Source organism: Hylobates moloch, unplaced genomic scaffold (genome assembly GCF_009828535.3).
Source record: "Hylobates moloch isolate HMO894 unplaced genomic scaffold, HMol_V3 SCAFFOLD_11, whole genome shotgun sequence".
NCBI lineage: Eukaryota > Metazoa > Chordata > Mammalia > Primates > Hylobatidae > Hylobates > Hylobates moloch.
Window position 1 is genome coordinate 46735402 of NW_026652286.1, and position 17938 is coordinate 46753339.

Genomic DNA, 17938 nt, shown 5'->3' on the forward strand with positions numbered 1-17938 from the left:
GGTCCTGTAGCCCACCTTTTGAACAAAGTCCTCCTGGTGTGAAGATCACCAGGCACCTGTGTAGAGGAGGGTTGGCAGAGATGGGGCCCGAGGCCATGGTGCTGGGAGCTTTCTTGCTTTCTCACTGTACTATGTCCTTATATTTTGGTGAGCCGTGATGGAAAGGTTGTTAGGAAACTGACTTTCAAGAATCCTTAAAAATGGTTGTTGCTACTACTGTGATTTGTGCTTGGCACACCAATGGACTTTTTTGCAATCGCACATCAGTCGTCAATATCTGGATGAATGCTTCTAAAAATTACTAAAATCGTTTGTTCCATGGGTTGGCTATCTCTCCTACAATCCTGCATTCCTGAAACCTCTGCCTTTCTCACCTCCCATAACCCACTGATCCACTCCTGCTCCCACCTCCTACCCACTCACCTCCAGCCCTGGGTCAGACCTCCCAGCCCAGCACTGCAGCCTTGTGCCCTGCCCCTCTGCCTCCTGCCCTATCCTCGCCAACCCTCCTCTATGCAGGTACCTAGTGATCTTCATGCCAGCAGGGAAAAACACTCCATTGCTGAGCTCTTTTCAGGAGGAACTGGGAGGCCCGGCACAAGCTAAGTGCCAGTAAAGGTTTGTTGAATTAAATGAGATTGAAATATGGAGAAGGGAACCAACATTTATTGACTATCTTCTCTTTGCCGAACCCCTTATAGAAGTTAATTATCTCATTAACATTATTGTTTTGACCATTAAATTAGATAACGCTTGTAAAGTGCTTACCCAGTCCAGTTTCTGACCCTTAGTTGAATGCTATTATTATGATAATTGTGGTAACAATCACAAAGCCACTGCAAAATGGACATTGTCATCTTCTGGAATAGATGACAGTATCCGTCTTGCAGTGGCTTTGGACTGTTACCACAATTATGAGAAGGCTCACAGAGACCATGCCACTGGCCTAAAGTCCTCCGCTAGGATTTCAGCCCAGGACACCTGCCTGCAAAGCAGAGCTCCTTTCTCTTCACCACGTCTCTCATCTCCTGTGGCTTTTTACCCAATTCCAGGGCCTAGAGGCTCAACTGCCTTCTTCTCTCTCTGCCCCACCGGCCACCATCCCGGACTCCCTAGCTTATTTTCTTAGTCCCCTGTTGGTCTAAAATGGAGAAGCTGCCTCTCATGCCTCCTTCTCATTTTCCAGAGTCAAGCATCTTAGAAACATGGGTTCTTACACTTCCTAAATCACATTCTCTTAGACTTTGAAACAGAATCGCAGAGCATTGAAAGCAGTAATGAGTTGGGTGGGGTGAGCGGGGAGCTCACATTCAGTGCAGGAATTCCCTCTCAGCACTGGGGGCTGGGCTGGCGTGCAGCCCCTGCCTGACACACGCCTCCAGGAAACAGGAGCTCATGGGCCATTCCTAACCATTAGAAGGTTTTCTTTGTAAGGAGCTGGAGTTGGCCTCTCTCGGGTTCCTCACATTGCTCCTGCTCTGCCCTCTTGGGCCTCCTAGAACAAAGATTTGAGACTGCTGTCACGATGCCTTCAGTCTGTGCTTCGAGGGTCGCTGAGAGTAGGAACACATGGCTTAGTTCCCTCACCATTCCCTTCCCAACTCCCCAAAGTGAAGGAGCGATTAAAGTTCGTCTCTCACATTCCCAGCAAGCCAGCAAGGCCCGGCTGGCCCGTATCAAATGAGCTGTGTTTATCTCTCAGCCTCTACTGGCAGAGAGGGTGGGACACGGGCCCAGCTGGGGTGCTGGTCAGAGCCAGCCCAACTCTCCAAGGAGTGAATAATGTCTTTCTTCCTCAGTCCCCTCCTCCCACCAGGGAGGGGGTGATTGCAACACTGCCACCACCTTAGGTCTCAGCCTGTTGCTGAAGAAGCCCTGTCCTACCTTCCTTGGGGCAGCCCTGTAGCCCAGGTCCCTGTGCCAGTTGGCACCCCCTTCACCTCACCGCCTGCTCAGAGCATGAAGACAGAAAGAGTGTCTCAGCCAATGCCCAGGCAGGAGGCCCCTTCCCCCCACTAATAGACCTGGCAGAGGCTGAGAATGTGGGGGGCCTGGCAGGAGGCCTCCAGTGGCCACAATCCCCACCCCACCATACCCTAGAAGGTGACAGGCACAAGGAAGGGTGGCATGGCCTGGAGCTCTCTCTTCCTCAAGTGAGATGAGTGCCCAAGGCCATGCCAAAACCAAGCAGGAGGAAGAAGTGCCAGGCGGCAACAGGCCGCCTCGGTTCCTGCAGTGCTGGCACTAGCCCCAACCCTTGAACATGGCTGGTGAAAACAGTTTTAGTTCTTTAAGCCACAAGTTCACTGTGTGACATTCAGAGACTCATCCTCCTTTCTCCGAGCCTCAGTTTCCCATCTGCAAAATAAGGGGAAGGGGTAAGCTATGATCTTCAAAGATTTTCTGCATAGATACTTTATGAATCCATGATTTCAACATTTGAAGACTCCAAAATTCTAGGATTCTAAGGTTCAGGATTTTGAGAATTCCATGTTTCTAAGAACCTGTATTTCCTTAGAACACAAAGCTTCTAGAATTGTCCAATGTTGTGGTTCTAAGATTTGATCATTCCAAGATTCTATGATTCTTGGATGTGTTGATGGTCTCATACATCCTAGGCTCTCAGAGGCTCCAAAGTGGGTTAGGATGAAGTTCAGGGAGCCAGTAGTACCAGTCCTGAGTGACACAGGTGTGTCACCTGAGTGTGAAGGCGGTAAAGTTTGTCTCATATCTCACTCCCTTCCCATACACTCCCTTTGGTCCTCTGTGGTGTTCCCACCCCTGCCCTGGCCTTGGACCTGCCCTGATTCCTCTCCCACCCCACCACTAAGTCTCATCCCACCTGTGCCCATGCATCCCTCCCCATCTCAGAGACCAAGCATGCCTTTTCTCAGGGACCCTTTGGAGTCAGATTGGCTGGGGTTCAAATTGTGGATTTGGCTTTTATTTGCAGCCTGAATTTAGACAAGTTACCTAACCATCCTGGGCCTCTGTTTCCACATCTATTAAATGGAACTAATAACAATCTTTACCTCTCAGAGTTACTATAGAATTAGGTCAGATAATATATGCAATATGCCTAGTGCCTGACATATATTATATGCTCAACTAAATAGGTTTAAAAAAACAGATCTGGGCACTGACCCCAGACTTCCTTAATAGTTTGTTTCCTGTGGTGTTTCTTTGACTCCCAGAGCCCTCTGTGGTCATCCCCAGGCACCTATTAGGGGACGAACATCATAGCACACACTGAGGCCAAATCTCCCCGGTCTCATTTACAACTGCACCAACCGTGATTCTGGTGGCCTCCTGCATTCTTCTAGCCCTACTCACAAACCAGAATAGTCTGCCTCAACTCACCTCAGGCCCACAGACCTTGGGCGGGGATACAGAGATGAAAGTGGTTCAGAAGTTGGAGGAGAGAATGGGAAGGCAGGAGTGAGAGGCAAGAGACCAGTCTGGAAGGAGAAGCAGAGGCTCATGGAGGGCTTTGAGAGCCCCAGAGGCAAAGGAAAGCCATGGAAAAGCTTTAAACTGGGGAGTCCCATGATCAGATTTGCATTTTAGAATCATCACTGTGCCCACAGGAATGGAGAACTGATTGGAGGGCAAGACTGGAGGCAGAGAGACCAGGGAGGGGCTGTTGCAGTCATCCTGTTTTGAGATCATGCTGGACCTGGACCAAGATGGAAGCTGTGCTGATGGGCAAAAGTACAGATTTGAGAAACACTTAGGAGGTACAATGGGCAGGCTTTGAGACAGACTGGATAGGATATGCATGGAGAGGGCAAAGGAGCCATCAAGGTCAGGATTGAGGTTTTGGGACTTGAACGCATATGTGAGTGTGGGGCACTTGGCATAACAGGCAGTAAACATTATTATCATTAGTAATACAGTAGTCCCCCCTCATCCTTGGGTGACACATTCCAAGACCCCCAGTGGATGCCTGAAACCACAGTTTGTACTGAACCCTAGATAGACCATGCATAGATTTATTTTGCCTTCTTTACAATTTCACAAATAGAAGATTCATCCTTACTGCAGATCTTAGCAAACTCACTATACCATTTTTTTCCTTTCCTTATTAATTGAGAACTTTTACCTTTTTACTTAAAGAAAGCACTTTATAGCTTCTCTTTGGCATATCCAAATTGCTGGCATTGCTACTAGTGCTTTGGTGCCATTATGAATTAAAATAAGAGTTCCTTGAACACAAGCCTTGCAATACTGCAACAGTTGATCTGATCACTGAGACAGCTACCAAGTGATTAACGGGCAGGGGGCATCTACAGCGTGGACACACTGGACAAAGGGGTGATTTATGTTGTGGATGGGACAGAGAGGGATGGCAACAGAATTCACCATGCCACTCAGAATGATGTGCAATTTAAAACGTATGAATTCTTTATTTCTGGAATTTCCAATTTAATATTTCGGACCAAGGTTAATCACAGGTAACTGAGACCTCAGAAATTGAAACCGTGAATACTGGGGGACTGCTACAGTAATATTACTTCCCGTTATTCATTTATTTATTGAACTTTTTGTATGTCAAATATTATACACATCCATGGGCCTGGTACATGACTTAAATAAAACAAAGTCACCTCCTGAAGGAGCTCACAGCCTAGTGAAGAACACAGATAGATACAATACATTCAGTCTGACAAACGCTATGATGGTGTGAGCATAGGGTCGTCAGGCGAGGCTTCTCTAGGAACATGCCTGAGCTGGATCCTGGAGAAATTAACAAGATGCAGAAGGGGAAGTACTTCTCAGGCAGTGGGTGCTAGATGCAAAGGCACAGAGGTGGGAGTGGATGTGGTTCATGAAGGACACAGAGGCTTCTCTTTGGCATATCCAAAGTGCTAGACACTAGCTCCCTTTCCCACAGGAAGTGTCCACTTGGATAGGCCACAGCCAAAGCTCTTTACCTGTCTGAACAGACTTAAAGTGACTGACTTAGTTGATCTAATCTGATTTCAGGACAGCAATGTTTACCAGACAGATTCCAAATGTCACTGTGTCATCCCCAGCCTATCATGAGCTGGCTCCTGCCTGCTTTTCCAGCAAAACTTTTTGTGGTGGCCCTGTTTTCAGCCTCACCTCCTCTTGCTAAATTCCTCACTCTTCCACCAGCCCCCAGGCCTCCTCCTACTGTGCCTTCAAACATGCTGTTTCCTCCACCTAGAATGGAATCTTCCATCTCCAATGTTTGACCAACTCCTTCCCATTTTTCAAAAGCCAGCTTAGATGCTACCCTTTCTGTGAAGCTGCCCCAAACTTCCAGCCACTGGCCTTTCCTGCAGAACTGAGTTCAGCCCTCATTACAATTCTCATCACAAATGGATTAGAGGTACTTCTTAAGTAAGCTTGCTTCCTAGCTAAACTGGGACCTTCTTGAGAGCAAGGACCAGATCTCATTAAATTTTGTGCTCAATGCAGAGCCTACATAGATAGAGTTCATGCCTGATGAACGAAATCAATGATGAAAGAACAGAGTTAACAAAGAGGGAGAGATCCTGGAAGAGGAGCCAATTGATGGTCCTTAGTCCTGGAAGCTTCTTTCATTCTTTTTTTTTTTTTTTTTGAGATGGAATCTTGCTCTGTCACCAGGCTGCGGCTCAGTGGCGCAGTCTCTGCTCACTGCAACCTCCGTCTCCCAGGTTCAAGCGATTCTCCTGCCTCAGCCCCCTGAGTAGCTGAGACTACAGGTGAGTGCCACCATGCCCAGCTAATTTTTGTATTTTTAGTAGAGATAGGGTTTCACCATGTTGGCCAGGATGATCTCGATCTCTTGACCTCGTGATCCACCCGCCACAGCCTCCCAAAGGGCTGGGATTACAGGCGTGAGCCACCACGCCTGGCCCTGGAAGCCTCTTTCTTTAACAAAAGGAGTAGTTCATTATATGGGAAGAGGGCCAATTCCCTTTCAGCACTTTTACCTTGCCACCTAACAGAAATTAGCTTCTGACAACCCCCGCTTTCCAGCTCCCTGCCATCTGAATGCTCAAACCACTGGCCAAACCAAATGACAACATGTACAAAAAGGTCAGGAGCCCAGAGTAGCTAAAGGGATGAGTGATTCCATGATCTTCACGCCTAAGTCAAAATTTCCAAACTGTCTCCATCCAAGTTCCAAGTTCATCCCACAGTCTGGCTTGAAACTCTCATGCTGTGATAAAAGGTCTTTTATGGGGTCAGTTAGGAGGGGTTAGTGCGGTTGAGAATTCTTCCCCAATAGGAAGCAGAAAAGACAACTAGAAAGAAGCTTCTGGGCTGGAGGGGAGGCTGGACAAGACCATGGAAAGGGCATCAGGAGGGGCCGGGGTGAGAGGAGAGAGGTCTGGAATTGTGGCTGGCCTGTCCCCAGCCTGCAAGAACTCAGGAAACCTGAGTGAGCCAGGCTGCCCAGGAATGTAGAACGTTTACATCTCTTCCCTCACACCCACACAGCCATACTTTCTCTATTTATTTATAATCCCCTCTTCACACAAACAAACTTGCTCCCCTCTGAGACATAAGCTCTGCTCTGGGCTCTGGCACCCGATGGGAGAGGCCTCTTAAGGAAATCAGAAGAAAAGCCTCAGCTCCTCAGTGGCTGAGCTGTGCAACCCGGGGAAAGGAACTGCATTTCTCTGAACCTGACTTTTCCCTCTGGCACATGACAGACATACAGGAGCATAGAAGGGCCTCTAGGGAGAGAACTATCAAACCAGGAAAGGCAGCTCTGTTACCTGTTAAAGGGCAGGAAACAGGGTGGGGACTGTTCACATTTTTTTCTGCTTTGGACATATACGCTTAGATTCATAGAATCGTAGAAAGCTAGGGACTCAGAGACATCCAGTCCCCTGTTTCCTTTGTGGGAAATTGAGTCCCAGAGAGAGATCAGGACTTGACTAAGCTTGATTCACTCCAGCACAATCTTCAATGCCAGTCGTCAGATGTGGAGAGAATGCTTACAGGGACACTCATCCCCTACTAGGCAGGACTAGAAGAAATGGCTTTAACTTGTAAACAGAAGTCTTCTGGCGAGATACAAAAAAGAACTCCTGAGTACAAGAATGAGGATGGGGTCCTGGACAGAGGCAGGGGGATGCCTGAAATGATCTCTGTACTACACCTCCCAGGGGCACCGCTGTCACGCCAGCCCTTTTCTTTGAGAATATGAAGGATTCAAGGTCCCTCTCCCAGAGTCCGGCGCCATGGTTGGCGGCTGGGGGAACTTGAGAGGCTAGTCCTGGAACAGGTGCAACAGCTGGAGCAACTGCGCAGCTGTTGCCGGGCTCAGTCTCAGCAGCCTGCACGCCAGTGAGTGAGGCAGAGACCTCTGCTGGTGGGAGAGGAGAGGTGCAGAACGGCCCAGTCAGAGATCCAGAGAGAAGTCAGCCTGGAGCCGGACTTCAGGCCGTCACTTAGGTGCTCCCCACTGCCTCATGCACACCTGCACAGGTAGATGGGGATGCGACTAAGCTGAACAGACAAGCAAGTCCCCTCTGGCCGGTCTCCCACTACCTCCACTGCCCCAGGCCATCCAGGCACTTTTTTCTGGTGTCTGAGGGTCTGCCTGTCCACTCCTCCCTGGCAGGGCAGGAGTCCTACCCTTCCACATCCCTATTCCAAAGGCCAGAGTGGACTCGGAATCAAGGCAACCACATCTTTGGGTTTTGGAGACTTAGAACCACGAGGTGTTAAAATTAGAATGGTCCTCAATAATCATCCACTTGAGTCCAACCATCTCACTTTACAGGGGAGAAAACTGAGAGGCAGAGAAAGGCAACCTGTCCAGGGTCACAGTTGGAATTGATGGCACAGCCAGGGCTGGATCCCTGACTTTCTGATTCCAGGTTTGCCCTCCACATCACATCCTACCAAGGGAGCTCCCTTCTTGTCCCATGCCTGAGTCTAGGGTCTGGAATCCATCACCTGGGGACAAAAGCTTCGATTCCCATAATACACAAAACCCTTGAAGAAAAAAATAGATGGATTTTTTTTTTCTCAGCAGGGTCTCACTGTGACACCCAGGTTAGAGTGCAGTGGTGCAATCACAGCTCACTGCAGCACCCATCTTCTGGGCTCAAGCAATCCTTCCACCTCAGCCTGCCGAATAGCTGGGACCACAGATATGTGCCACCATGCCAGGCTAATTTCTTTATTTTTTCTAGAGACAGGGTCTTGCTATGTTTCTCAGGCTGGTCTCAAACTCCTGGGCTCAAGTAATCCATCCACCTCGGCCTTCCAAAGTGCTGAGATTATAGGTGTGAGCCACTGCACCCAGCCCCATGTTTTTACTTGGTAACTGACTGACTCCTGAAAGCAGGATTGGATGGAGGGAGGGAAGAGAAAGCAGAGCATACTAGACACCTACAAGGGACAATTAGGGAAGAGAAACAAAGAGAGGAGCTGAGAGGAGTAGGGCAGAAAGCACTGCAGAGGGAGGTAAGAAGATAGGAGGCCTCTGGTGGACACTCATCCACAAAGAGCTGAGTGTCTAGAGTGACAAGCATCACACATGTCTGTGGCTCAGCCTGGGGCTGGGACCAGTACCGGTCAGTAACCAGGTCGGGGACCCAGCCTGGGTAAGGGGTCTTGTATAGGGGTGGAATTGGCCAAGGTTGGAGGATTAGGGCTTGGCTTGTGGCTGGAATTGAAACTTAGTCTGTATTGGGATTAAGGCTCAATCTATGGCTGGAAATAGAACCAAAGAGAGAATACTTTTTGTTTGAATAGCCTGAGGAGTAAACTGTTACCTGTGTTCACAGGCCCTTGGCATTCTTCAGGGCTCCGATACCTCAGGAGCCTGATACCACACAGACTTGAAAATTTCCATCTGTTAGCACTGTTTCTGAAAGCACCTAAGATATCACCAGATTTCTGACCCACAGTAGGCTTGAGATCTCACTTAAACTAAGATGAGGACCTTTGTGAGAGACCTTCAAATAGCATCTTGGCAAATGACTATAGGATCCTTTCTAGATTCATAGGCTGTCAGCACCAAACAAAATGAGGCTCAGATAAAGAAGTGGTCTGTCCCAACTCACACAGCCAGTAAGTGACAAATCAGGGTCCAGGACCCAGGTCTGTTCTGTTTTTTTTTTCTTTTTTTTAAGAAATGAGGTCTCACTATGTTCCCCAGGCTGGCCTTGAACTCCTGAGCTCAAGGGTTCCTCTCCCTCTTAGCCTCCCAAGTAGCTGGTGACTGGAACTACAGGTGTGTACCTCTGTGCCTGGCTTTTGTTCTTTTCTTTAATAAATTTGCTGTGTGACCTTGGGCAAGTCACTCTTCTTTTCTGGGCTTCAGTTTAAGTATAGGTACATTGATGGGTAGAAGCAGATGGTTTTTGATAGTTTCACCAGCTCTACCATCCAGGAATCTTAACATTCTCCAATGAGTGCCAGTCCACCTCACCCTAATGAGTTGGCTCCAAGTCTTTTTCTCACATGTCTGGAGATCTGTATTTACAAGGCTGTAGGGAAGATGGAATACTGGCAGGACCTGCTGAGAGGTACAGAGCTGAAGGCCATGGAGGCACAGAGGAGGGAGATCAGAGTGGATCAAGTCACTGGGGAGAGTTTGTTTGAAGAGGTGTGACCTAGGCAAGGCCATGAAAGGCTGACAAGATATGGGAAGCAAAGAAGCGGGGTGTGGGTAGGATAACAGTCTGGTTCTGGGACATCTTCCCAAGATGCATCAAGGGCAATGATATCTGGAGAAAAAATTGCAGGGACTAAGAACAAGGTGTCAAGTGGATGGGAGGCAGGCATGGAGGGCATCCTGTGCAGAGTCTCTTTTAAGAAATAGGAGGCAGGTGTTAGGAGGAAACCCTCAGGGTTCAAGAAAGCAGAAGAGACATTTATTGAGTACATAGCATTGTGCTGGGCACTTTAATCTGTTACCGCCTTTAATCCTCCCAAGAACCCTGCAAGTTCTGGATTAGTATCTCTCTTAGACAGATGAGGAAATTGAGGCTCAGAGAAGTTATGACTTACAAAAAGTCACACAGCTCTAAGGGGCACAGCCAGGACTTGAATCCAACACTGAGCTAATTCCATTACTTGTTCTATGTAATGGAAAGACTTCTATGAGTCTCATGCTGCTGGCAGGCCAGAGACACTCAGCCTGCTCTCAGGAGCAGAAACAAGACTGTAACAAAGTCCAGCACTACCAGCTCTAGAATGTCATGTGCAAAAGAAAGGCATAGATGGAGGAGCTGAGCTGGGGAGAGGAAAGAGCACCAGACTAGGAGTTGGGAACGCGGGGTCTTAATCGCAGGCTGTGCCATGTATGTCCTGGAGAAACCCACTGCTTGAATGAAGCTCCCTTCTTCTGATTAAGAGAATGTGGTTTGGTTTCCCATCCTCACAGCATTCTAAGAGATTGGCCAGGCATGGGGAGGGGGGCCCACCAGCCTATTGTGGGGGCAGTGAGGAAACTGAGGCTCAGATTGATGATGTAACCTGTTTGATGTTACACTGTATCTATGTGGAAAAGCATAATTGGGAACTGATTTGTTTTGGAAGCTATCAAGCACCAGTTTTGTGCTAGCTGCTTTACCTCTTTTCTCTAATTTAATCCTATCCACTCTCCTAGGATTTTTACTTCCGCTTTATAGATTAGGAAACCCAGGGTCAGAGAGGTGCACTCTGTGACGGCCTCCCAGCAGCTGGCATTCAGCGGGGCTGGGATGGTGAAGACGCTGGTCTATCTCACTGTGCCCTGCCGCCTCCCAGAGTCTCACGCTGCAAATTCAGGGTTCCTTCTAGACACTGTGAGGCAGGGAATAAAGCATGGGATCTGGAACTAGAGTTCTGGCTTTGGATGGCTTACTAGCTCTGTAAGTTTTAGCAAGTTCCTCCTTGCTCAGCCTAAGTTTTCTCATCTGTAAAGTGCGAATGATAATACCCACCTCACTGGAGAGTTGCGAGGATCAAAAGAGAGAAAGGAATGGGAAGGTTATCCTAATTACCTCTCATTTCTGTCCAATGGCTCTTTCCAAAGGCAAAAAGCCTTTTCTTCTCCATCGCACTCCTTACCTGTAGCCAGACATACCCGACTCCCTCCTAGGAACAGTAAGTCCTGCCCCAACCCAAAACACAGTGCCCTGCCCTCTCCCCCGCTGCCCTTGGTGCCCCTCCTCAGGTCCCTGGCAGCAGCCCTCTCTCAGTTCTGAGTCGTGTCGAGTTCCTCCGGTCCCCCGGCCCATACTGGTCCTCACCGAGTCTCCACCCTTACGGCACAGGTGCTGCCTGGACGGCTGTCAGAAGAGCTTGGGGTCCAGGTCCTGGCGCTGTCCCGCACATTCCAGGGGCCGCATCCCTCCTCTGCCCACCCAGCCTCCCAGTCTACTTACGGGCTCGAGCGTGGGAGTCCAGGGGGAACCAGAGCAGCGCGAGTCCCAGCAAGGAGGAGAGGACCCTCACCTCGGGAACCATCCTTCCTTTCCCCAGGGTCAGGCCGCTGGTCCGGGAGCGGAGTCGGGAGGAAGGGAGACGAAAAGGACACTGAGGCACAAGGGCCACAGATCAACCCACAGACCCCAGGAGGTCTGCTGCTAGAGCGGGGTCGGAGAAGGGTCAGGAAGCAGCGGTGGGCAGGAAAGGAGGGCAGGAAGGGAGGTCTAAGGTGGGAAGAAGAGAAAGGTGGAAAGAGAACGCGGGGAAAGGAGGGAGAGATGGAGAGACAGAGGAAGGTCCAGCAGGAGGGAGAGGCGATCAAAGAAAGGGGGAAGGTGAGAGGGAGAGGAGGAGAAAGCAGGGAGAGGACCGGCGTCTGCCGAGCGCGCAGCGCCGGGCGAGGCGCGCGGGACCAGCGGGTGTTCCGGGCGCGCGGGCTAGAGGCGGCCGGCGCCCCCGGCTCGGTGGGCTGGGGGTCGGGCCGCGGGGGCCTGGGGCCCGGCGGGGCTGCGGTCCCAGCGGCGGCGGCGGCGCGGCGGCCGCGGAGGGAGGCTGAGCGCGGGCCGGCTGTGCTCGCCAACGGCTCCAGGCGCCGCGCTCGGGCGCATTTGTACTTTGCCGCGGGAAGCAGGCAGCCCGGCCTGGCGCTGGCCTAGCCCTGGCGCCTCCTCTGGGGCACCGCGGGCTCGGTGGATTGGCCACCCGAGAAACAGGCCCACTTTTTCCCCTCCTCTCTTGTGCGGGTCTCCGGGACGGACGCTCCAGGCGCGGCGCCGAGTGGAGGCGAGGGGGCTGCGGAGGGGGAAGGGGCCACCCGGGCCACGGGGTTTAACCCCTGACTCCCCGCGACGCCAAGAATGCAGGAGGGCAGAGTCGAGGGAGACCTCAGGTGGAACTTTCAGGTGGGGATGGCTGAGCTGTCGGGGCTGCGGGTACCGGGAAGGCTCAGGGTAAGGCGCTCGGCGGTGCGTGCCCGGAACTCGGCAGATGGATGGAATCAGGACACTGGCGTTCTTAATTCAGTTTGTGGTCTACAGCACGCCACCTGAGAGTCTGTTTCCCCAGCTTTAAAATGGGCATTTTAAGATTTTAAAATATCTCTACTATCTTCCCACGATTGTTGCTAAGATGAAATAAGGTAATGAACGTTGAAGCACTCACCCCACAAAGAGAAAGGGTCCTAATTCCAGGTGCCTACAATACCAGTTGCCCCTGTCCCCACTCCCTCTGCCCATGCGCCATTCTCAGGAAAGCCGGCCCATAGGGATCCTGTGCCTTCCCCTGGAGGTCTTCCTCTGCTCCCCCCTTCCACTCCCAAATCAAGGCAAGATCTCTCCTTTGCCTTTGCTGGTGAGGCCTGCATTTCTCTGGGAGCGATGGTCACCTTCAGTCATCTTTAGGGAGAGCTGATTGTCAAAGAGTTTTCTTTCCTACCAGAAGGGGAGCTCCCTGAGGACAGGGCCCTGACACCCTCCAGCCCTCAAATGGTGCTCCATCTCTTGTGTTGAATGAACACATGCACTAATAGGACCCTAAGAAGAGAATAGCCAGCTCTGGCCAGACCAGAAACACACAAGCTCTGAAATCAAAAGGGCAGAGTCACTGTCCTGGCTCCATCCGTAACTTGTTGGGCCACTTTGAGTAAATACATCTATCCTTGCTTTGGACCTCAACTTTCTGCCCAGCTTCTCTTGAAGAGCTAATGGAGACTCCAAAGAGTGCCAGAGGAGTATGAGGTGGGAAGGGACGTTGAGCCATATCCCACTCTGGTAGGGAATCATATTTCCGGGTTTAAACACTTGGCTGGCTGGCTGTAAAGGTATCTTTCTTGGCCAAGGCTGGGCTCTCCATTGCACTGTGCTTTCAGGGTATTACCCCCAAGATCTCCACCCTCCAAAAGAGAGCAGTAGGAGGAACCAGTGATCCCCAAACTGGCCCTTCCTAGGGCTCTCAGGATCAGGGACAAACATGATCTGTCCAGTGCCCTTCAGGCTTAACTTCTACTCTAATCTGGCCAGTCTCTTCCTTTCCCTTGAGTATTCTTTATTTTAACAGATTATGCAAGCTTATGCATGTCACCATGCTTCCCTTTTTGCCTTTGCTTCCAGGGATCTCAGAGTTAAATCCTGTGCTGCTTAATTGCATAAACAATCTCATCCTAAGGGTCTGGGACAGTGATCTTTTCCTTTCTCCATCTTTGTTTAAAATGTGCTGTGCACATACATTCATGTCTTAGATGTAAGAAGTGGATTAAGATGGGGTTCCTCTACATCCTGCCCATCATACTTCAAAAAAGGCCTCCACCATCTCAGCCCTCCTGTCCATCCCTATTATCCCCAGAGTTGAGGCCATCTTCATTCCTTTTTTTTTTTGAGATGGAGTTTTGCTCTTGTCGCCCAGGCTGGAGTGCAATGGTGTGATCTTGGCTCACTGCAACCTCTGCCTCCGGGTTCCAGCGATTCTTCTGCCTCAGCCTCCTGAGTAGCTGGGATTACAGGCATGTACCACCATGCCCAGCTAATTTTTGTATTTTTAGTAGAGATGGGGTTTCGCCACGTTGGCCAAGCTGGTCTTGAACTCCTGACCTCAGCTGATCCACTTACCTCAGCCTCCCAAAGTGCTGGGATTACAAGCATGAGCCACTGCACCCGGCCATCTTCATTCCTTACTTGAACTTTCCCAACAGCCTCTTAACAGGTCTCCTCCCCCTAATCTGGATCTCTCCTTTCTATTTTCCTCACACCTGCCTTGAGAACTATGCTGATCATTTCTTTTTTTTTTTTTTTTTTTTTGAGACAGAGTCTTGCTCTGTCGCCCAGGCTGGAGCGCAGTGGCGCAATCTCGGCTCACTGCAAGCTCCGCCTCCCGGGTTCACGCCATTCTCCTGCCTCAGCCTCTCCGAGTAGCCCGGACTACCGGCGCCCGCCACCACGCCCAGCTAATTTTTTTGTATTTTTAGTAGAGATGGGGTTTCACCGTGGTCTTGATCTCCTGACCTCGTGATCCGCCCACCTCGGCCTCCCAAAGTGCTGGGATTACAAGCGTGAGCCACCGCGCCCGGCCTTATGCTGATCATTTCTACTGACAAATCTGATCACATCACTTTCCCACATAAAGCCTATTATTCACTTCCTATCATTTATAGATTAAAATCTAAAATTTTCAGCACTGAATTGAACACCACGCATATTTTAGTTCCAATCTACCATTGCCACCTACCCTACACTTTGGCCAACCGCTCACCTCCCCAAACTGACCATGCGTTGTCGCACCTCCATATCCTCACACGTTTTCCTTCTGCCTGGACTCTCTCTTCCTCCATCTAGTGAATCCCATTTAACTTTCCAAAGGTCAGTTGAGTCACCTCCACTCCGAGGTCTTCCCTGAGTCCCCCAGGCAAAGTCAATGTTTAGTCTTTGTGTTTTCCATAGCACTTTGAATTGTAGCTGTTGGAGTGTAAGTATTTATTTGCATTTTTACCCTGCACTGTGAGTGCAGGTGCCTTTTGAAATTTATATCTGTAATTCGAGCATTTAGCAAAGTCCTTGACACACAGATACTGAATAAATACTTGCTACATGAGTGAGTGAAGACCTCAGTGATTGGAAAGGCCTTCAGCCCACTATTGGCCTCAGCTTTAGTCAATGATTGACATGAGAAACAAACACTTGAAAGTTTCTGTGTCAGGCCGGGCCCAGTGGCTCACACCTGTAATCCCAGCACTTTGGGAGGCTGAGGTGGGAGGATTGCTTGAGCCTAGGAGTTTAAGACCAGCCTGGGCAACAAAGTGAGACCCCCCCCAACTTCGTCTCTACAAAAAGTAAAAAAAAATAGCTGGGCATAGTGGCACGCACCTGTAGTCCTAGCTACTCTGAAGGCTGAGGCAGGAGGATCGCTTGAGCCCAGGAGGTTGAGGCTGCAGTAAGCCGTGTTCACACCACTGCACTCCAGAGCAAGACTCTGTCTCAAAAAGAGAAAAAGAAAGAAAGAAAATCTCGGTGTCTTCTGTAGAATTACTATTGAACAGAGTTGTCTATATATTATTTAATATCCTTTTAAAAAGGAGACTGAATAAATTCTTCCAAAACCTAGTCAGGAAAAAAAAAATGCATCTCCCCATAGCAGTTTGTTGCACCAAGGGTTTATCTGGCGTCTGCTTGCTTCCTTCATAGCGAACTTGCTCATTGCCTGCCAAGGCAGCCCATTCCACTGTTGGACAGCTCTGTTAGAAAGTTCTTTATATTAAACTGAAATCTGATTCTCTGTGACTGCCTGCGTTGCCCCTCGCTCTGTCCCCAGGGCTATACAGAACAAGCCAAATCCTTTTGTCTTTTGAGAGCTCTCTAGAGATTTGGGGCAGAGAACCCCTCTTCCATACCTTCACCTTTACCAGTCTGGGTCCCGGGACCCCTCATGCCACATTAAACATTTTCTTCAAATGTGCCAAGCTCTTGGCCCTCCATGCCTCTGCAAACACTGTTTCTTCGCCCTGGAATGCCCTCTCTGTACTCACTTTGATTTGTCTGGCAAGCTTACTTATTTTTCAAGGGTTAAGGTAATTGCTACCTCCTTCACTCATGCAACAATTATTGAGTGCAAATTCTGGGCCAGACATAGTGCTAGGTGCTAGGGACACAGTGGAGAACAAGACAGACACCGACACTTATATTCTAGGTGCTCTGAATCCTCTTTGCTGGTCTCTGAGTTAGCTCCATTCCCCTCCATACTTCTTTGTTATAGCACTTATTACATTGTATTTTCAATAGTGGAACTCACTATTGAAATAGAGGAACTCACTCCTCTATAGTGAGTTCTTTGAGAACATAGACTACTATTTAATATCTTCCCTAGCCTTCAACACACAGCTTTGCCCATATTTGCTGCTAAATAAAGGTTTGTTGAATAATATCCTAGTTCCTTCAAACAGTCCTCTTGTGACATGCTATTTGTGACTAAAAGGCCACCTCCTCTGCCGCAGGTTGCTTAATTATGTAAAATTACCATAGCGATAAGGATCATAGGGATCAGTGTCAAGGAGAGACTTAGCCTAGTCCGCTTAATTCTGTCCATAAGATTCTAAAAGAAGATTCACCACAAGAAGATTACATAATAGAGACTCTACACCAGTGGTGTGCTGGTAAATGTTTAACAACTGGTTCTCCAGGGGAAAAAAAGTTTTGTTTTTTACAGTTGCCAATGTCTGTGGTGTAAATACTCCCACTGTGGCCAACTCATGCTACCAATGTGACATCGCTGAAAGCGCAGTGGAGAAGAGAGGCACAGTGAGATACCGTTATACAGTATTTCCTCCCTATCGACATAGTAGATGTAAATAACCTCAAGAACATTGAGAGTAGTAATTAGGAAGTAATGACTCCGTTTTTATTACCTCTGTTTTAAGTGTAACTTATTTAATTATATGTTATGTTATTTAATTTTTAGGAATGATTGTGTTCAATAACCAGCTTGCAACATTTCTGAAAATTTAACCCCTGGCTCTCCTTAGCTGGTAAAAGCCAGCTCTAGTATGCTGCTTTTACACGATTAGGTGCTGAAAAGCAATGAACAAATAGTCTCTTTAAAGCTGGGTTCAGCCAGTGGTGGTGGCATGTCTGTAGTCCCAGCTTCTCTGGAGCCTGACGGATCACTTTGAGACCAGCCTGGGCAACATTGTGAAACCCTGTACCATATAAATAAATAAATAAATAAATAAATAAACAAACAAACAAACAAATAAATAAAGCTGGGTCCAATTTATTTACATTAGGAGGAAAGTCTTATTTAAAGGACCTTCAAAGTTAATTTATTTGTGAACAATTCCTACCCTACTCTCACCCCTCAACTGAGTCAGTTACTCACCTATATAACAAACATTTATTTAGAACCTACTATCATTTTTGTATTTATTTGGCTCTCCAGATATTGTGCATATAGTTGGCCTAAATAAAAATGTTTGTAGAATGGATGAATGAATCCTCAGCACCTGAAATAGTGCCTGGTGCATTGTGGGTGCTCGATCAGTATCTATGTGAGTAAGTGAATGGATCTTCTTAAAGTGAGGCTCGTCCGTATTTACATGGGTTTCCATATGGCTATGTGAATATTCCCAAGTCTTTTTTCTGCCTCATTGAGCCCTCTGTTCCCAGGACAATCTGTATATGCAAGAGGAGGAAGTATCAGGAAACCAGAATGGGGAACACATAGCCCTTAATGTCAGAGAGCCCTCATGAGGAAAACTGAGTGGGGACATGGTGTCTTCAGCAGAAGACATGGAGTGGGATCATCATTCTTCTAGTGTCTTAAGCTCTGCCACTGGCCAGAGGCCTCCTGTACTGGGGCATCCTCATTTACCAAGTATCGAAGAGAGTGGACCTTGCTCTCTCACCTCCTCCACATTCGGGGGACTTTAGAAAAGCAGTTTGTTCCAGAGACTTCTTTCTTTTTTTTTAAGACGGAGTCTCGCTCTGTCGCCCAGGCTGGAGTGCAGTGGCACAATCTCGGCTCACTGCAAGCTCCGCCTCCCGGGTTCACGCCATTCTTCTGC

The 17938-nt window shown here is 48.9% G+C and overlaps 1 protein-coding gene across 7 annotated transcripts in view; it reads right to left on the reverse strand.

The window, feature by feature from the left end:
- The window catches only part of CHRDL2 (chordin like 2), a 51564-nt gene that overhangs the window by 22306 nt on the left and 11320 nt on the right, over window positions 1-17938 (reverse strand). For 2 of the 7 annotated variants that reach the window (XM_058446971.1, XM_058446973.1), the window contains exons 1-2: window positions 15249-15354; window positions 11352-11502 (exon numbers count right to left, since the gene is read on the reverse strand). The exons of 1 other annotated variant lie outside the window; for it this stretch is intronic. In XM_058446971.1, coding sequence (XP_058302954.1) covers window positions 11352-11433 — 82 coding nt within the window. In that variant the 5' untranslated portion in view covers window positions 11434-11502; window positions 15249-15354. Of the gene's footprint in view, window positions 1-1308; window positions 1420-11351; window positions 11975-15248; window positions 15355-17938 lie in introns of those variants that run through there. 4 more of the 7 variants (XM_032168092.1, XM_032168091.1, XM_058446975.1 and 1 more) reach the window with 3 other exon arrangements.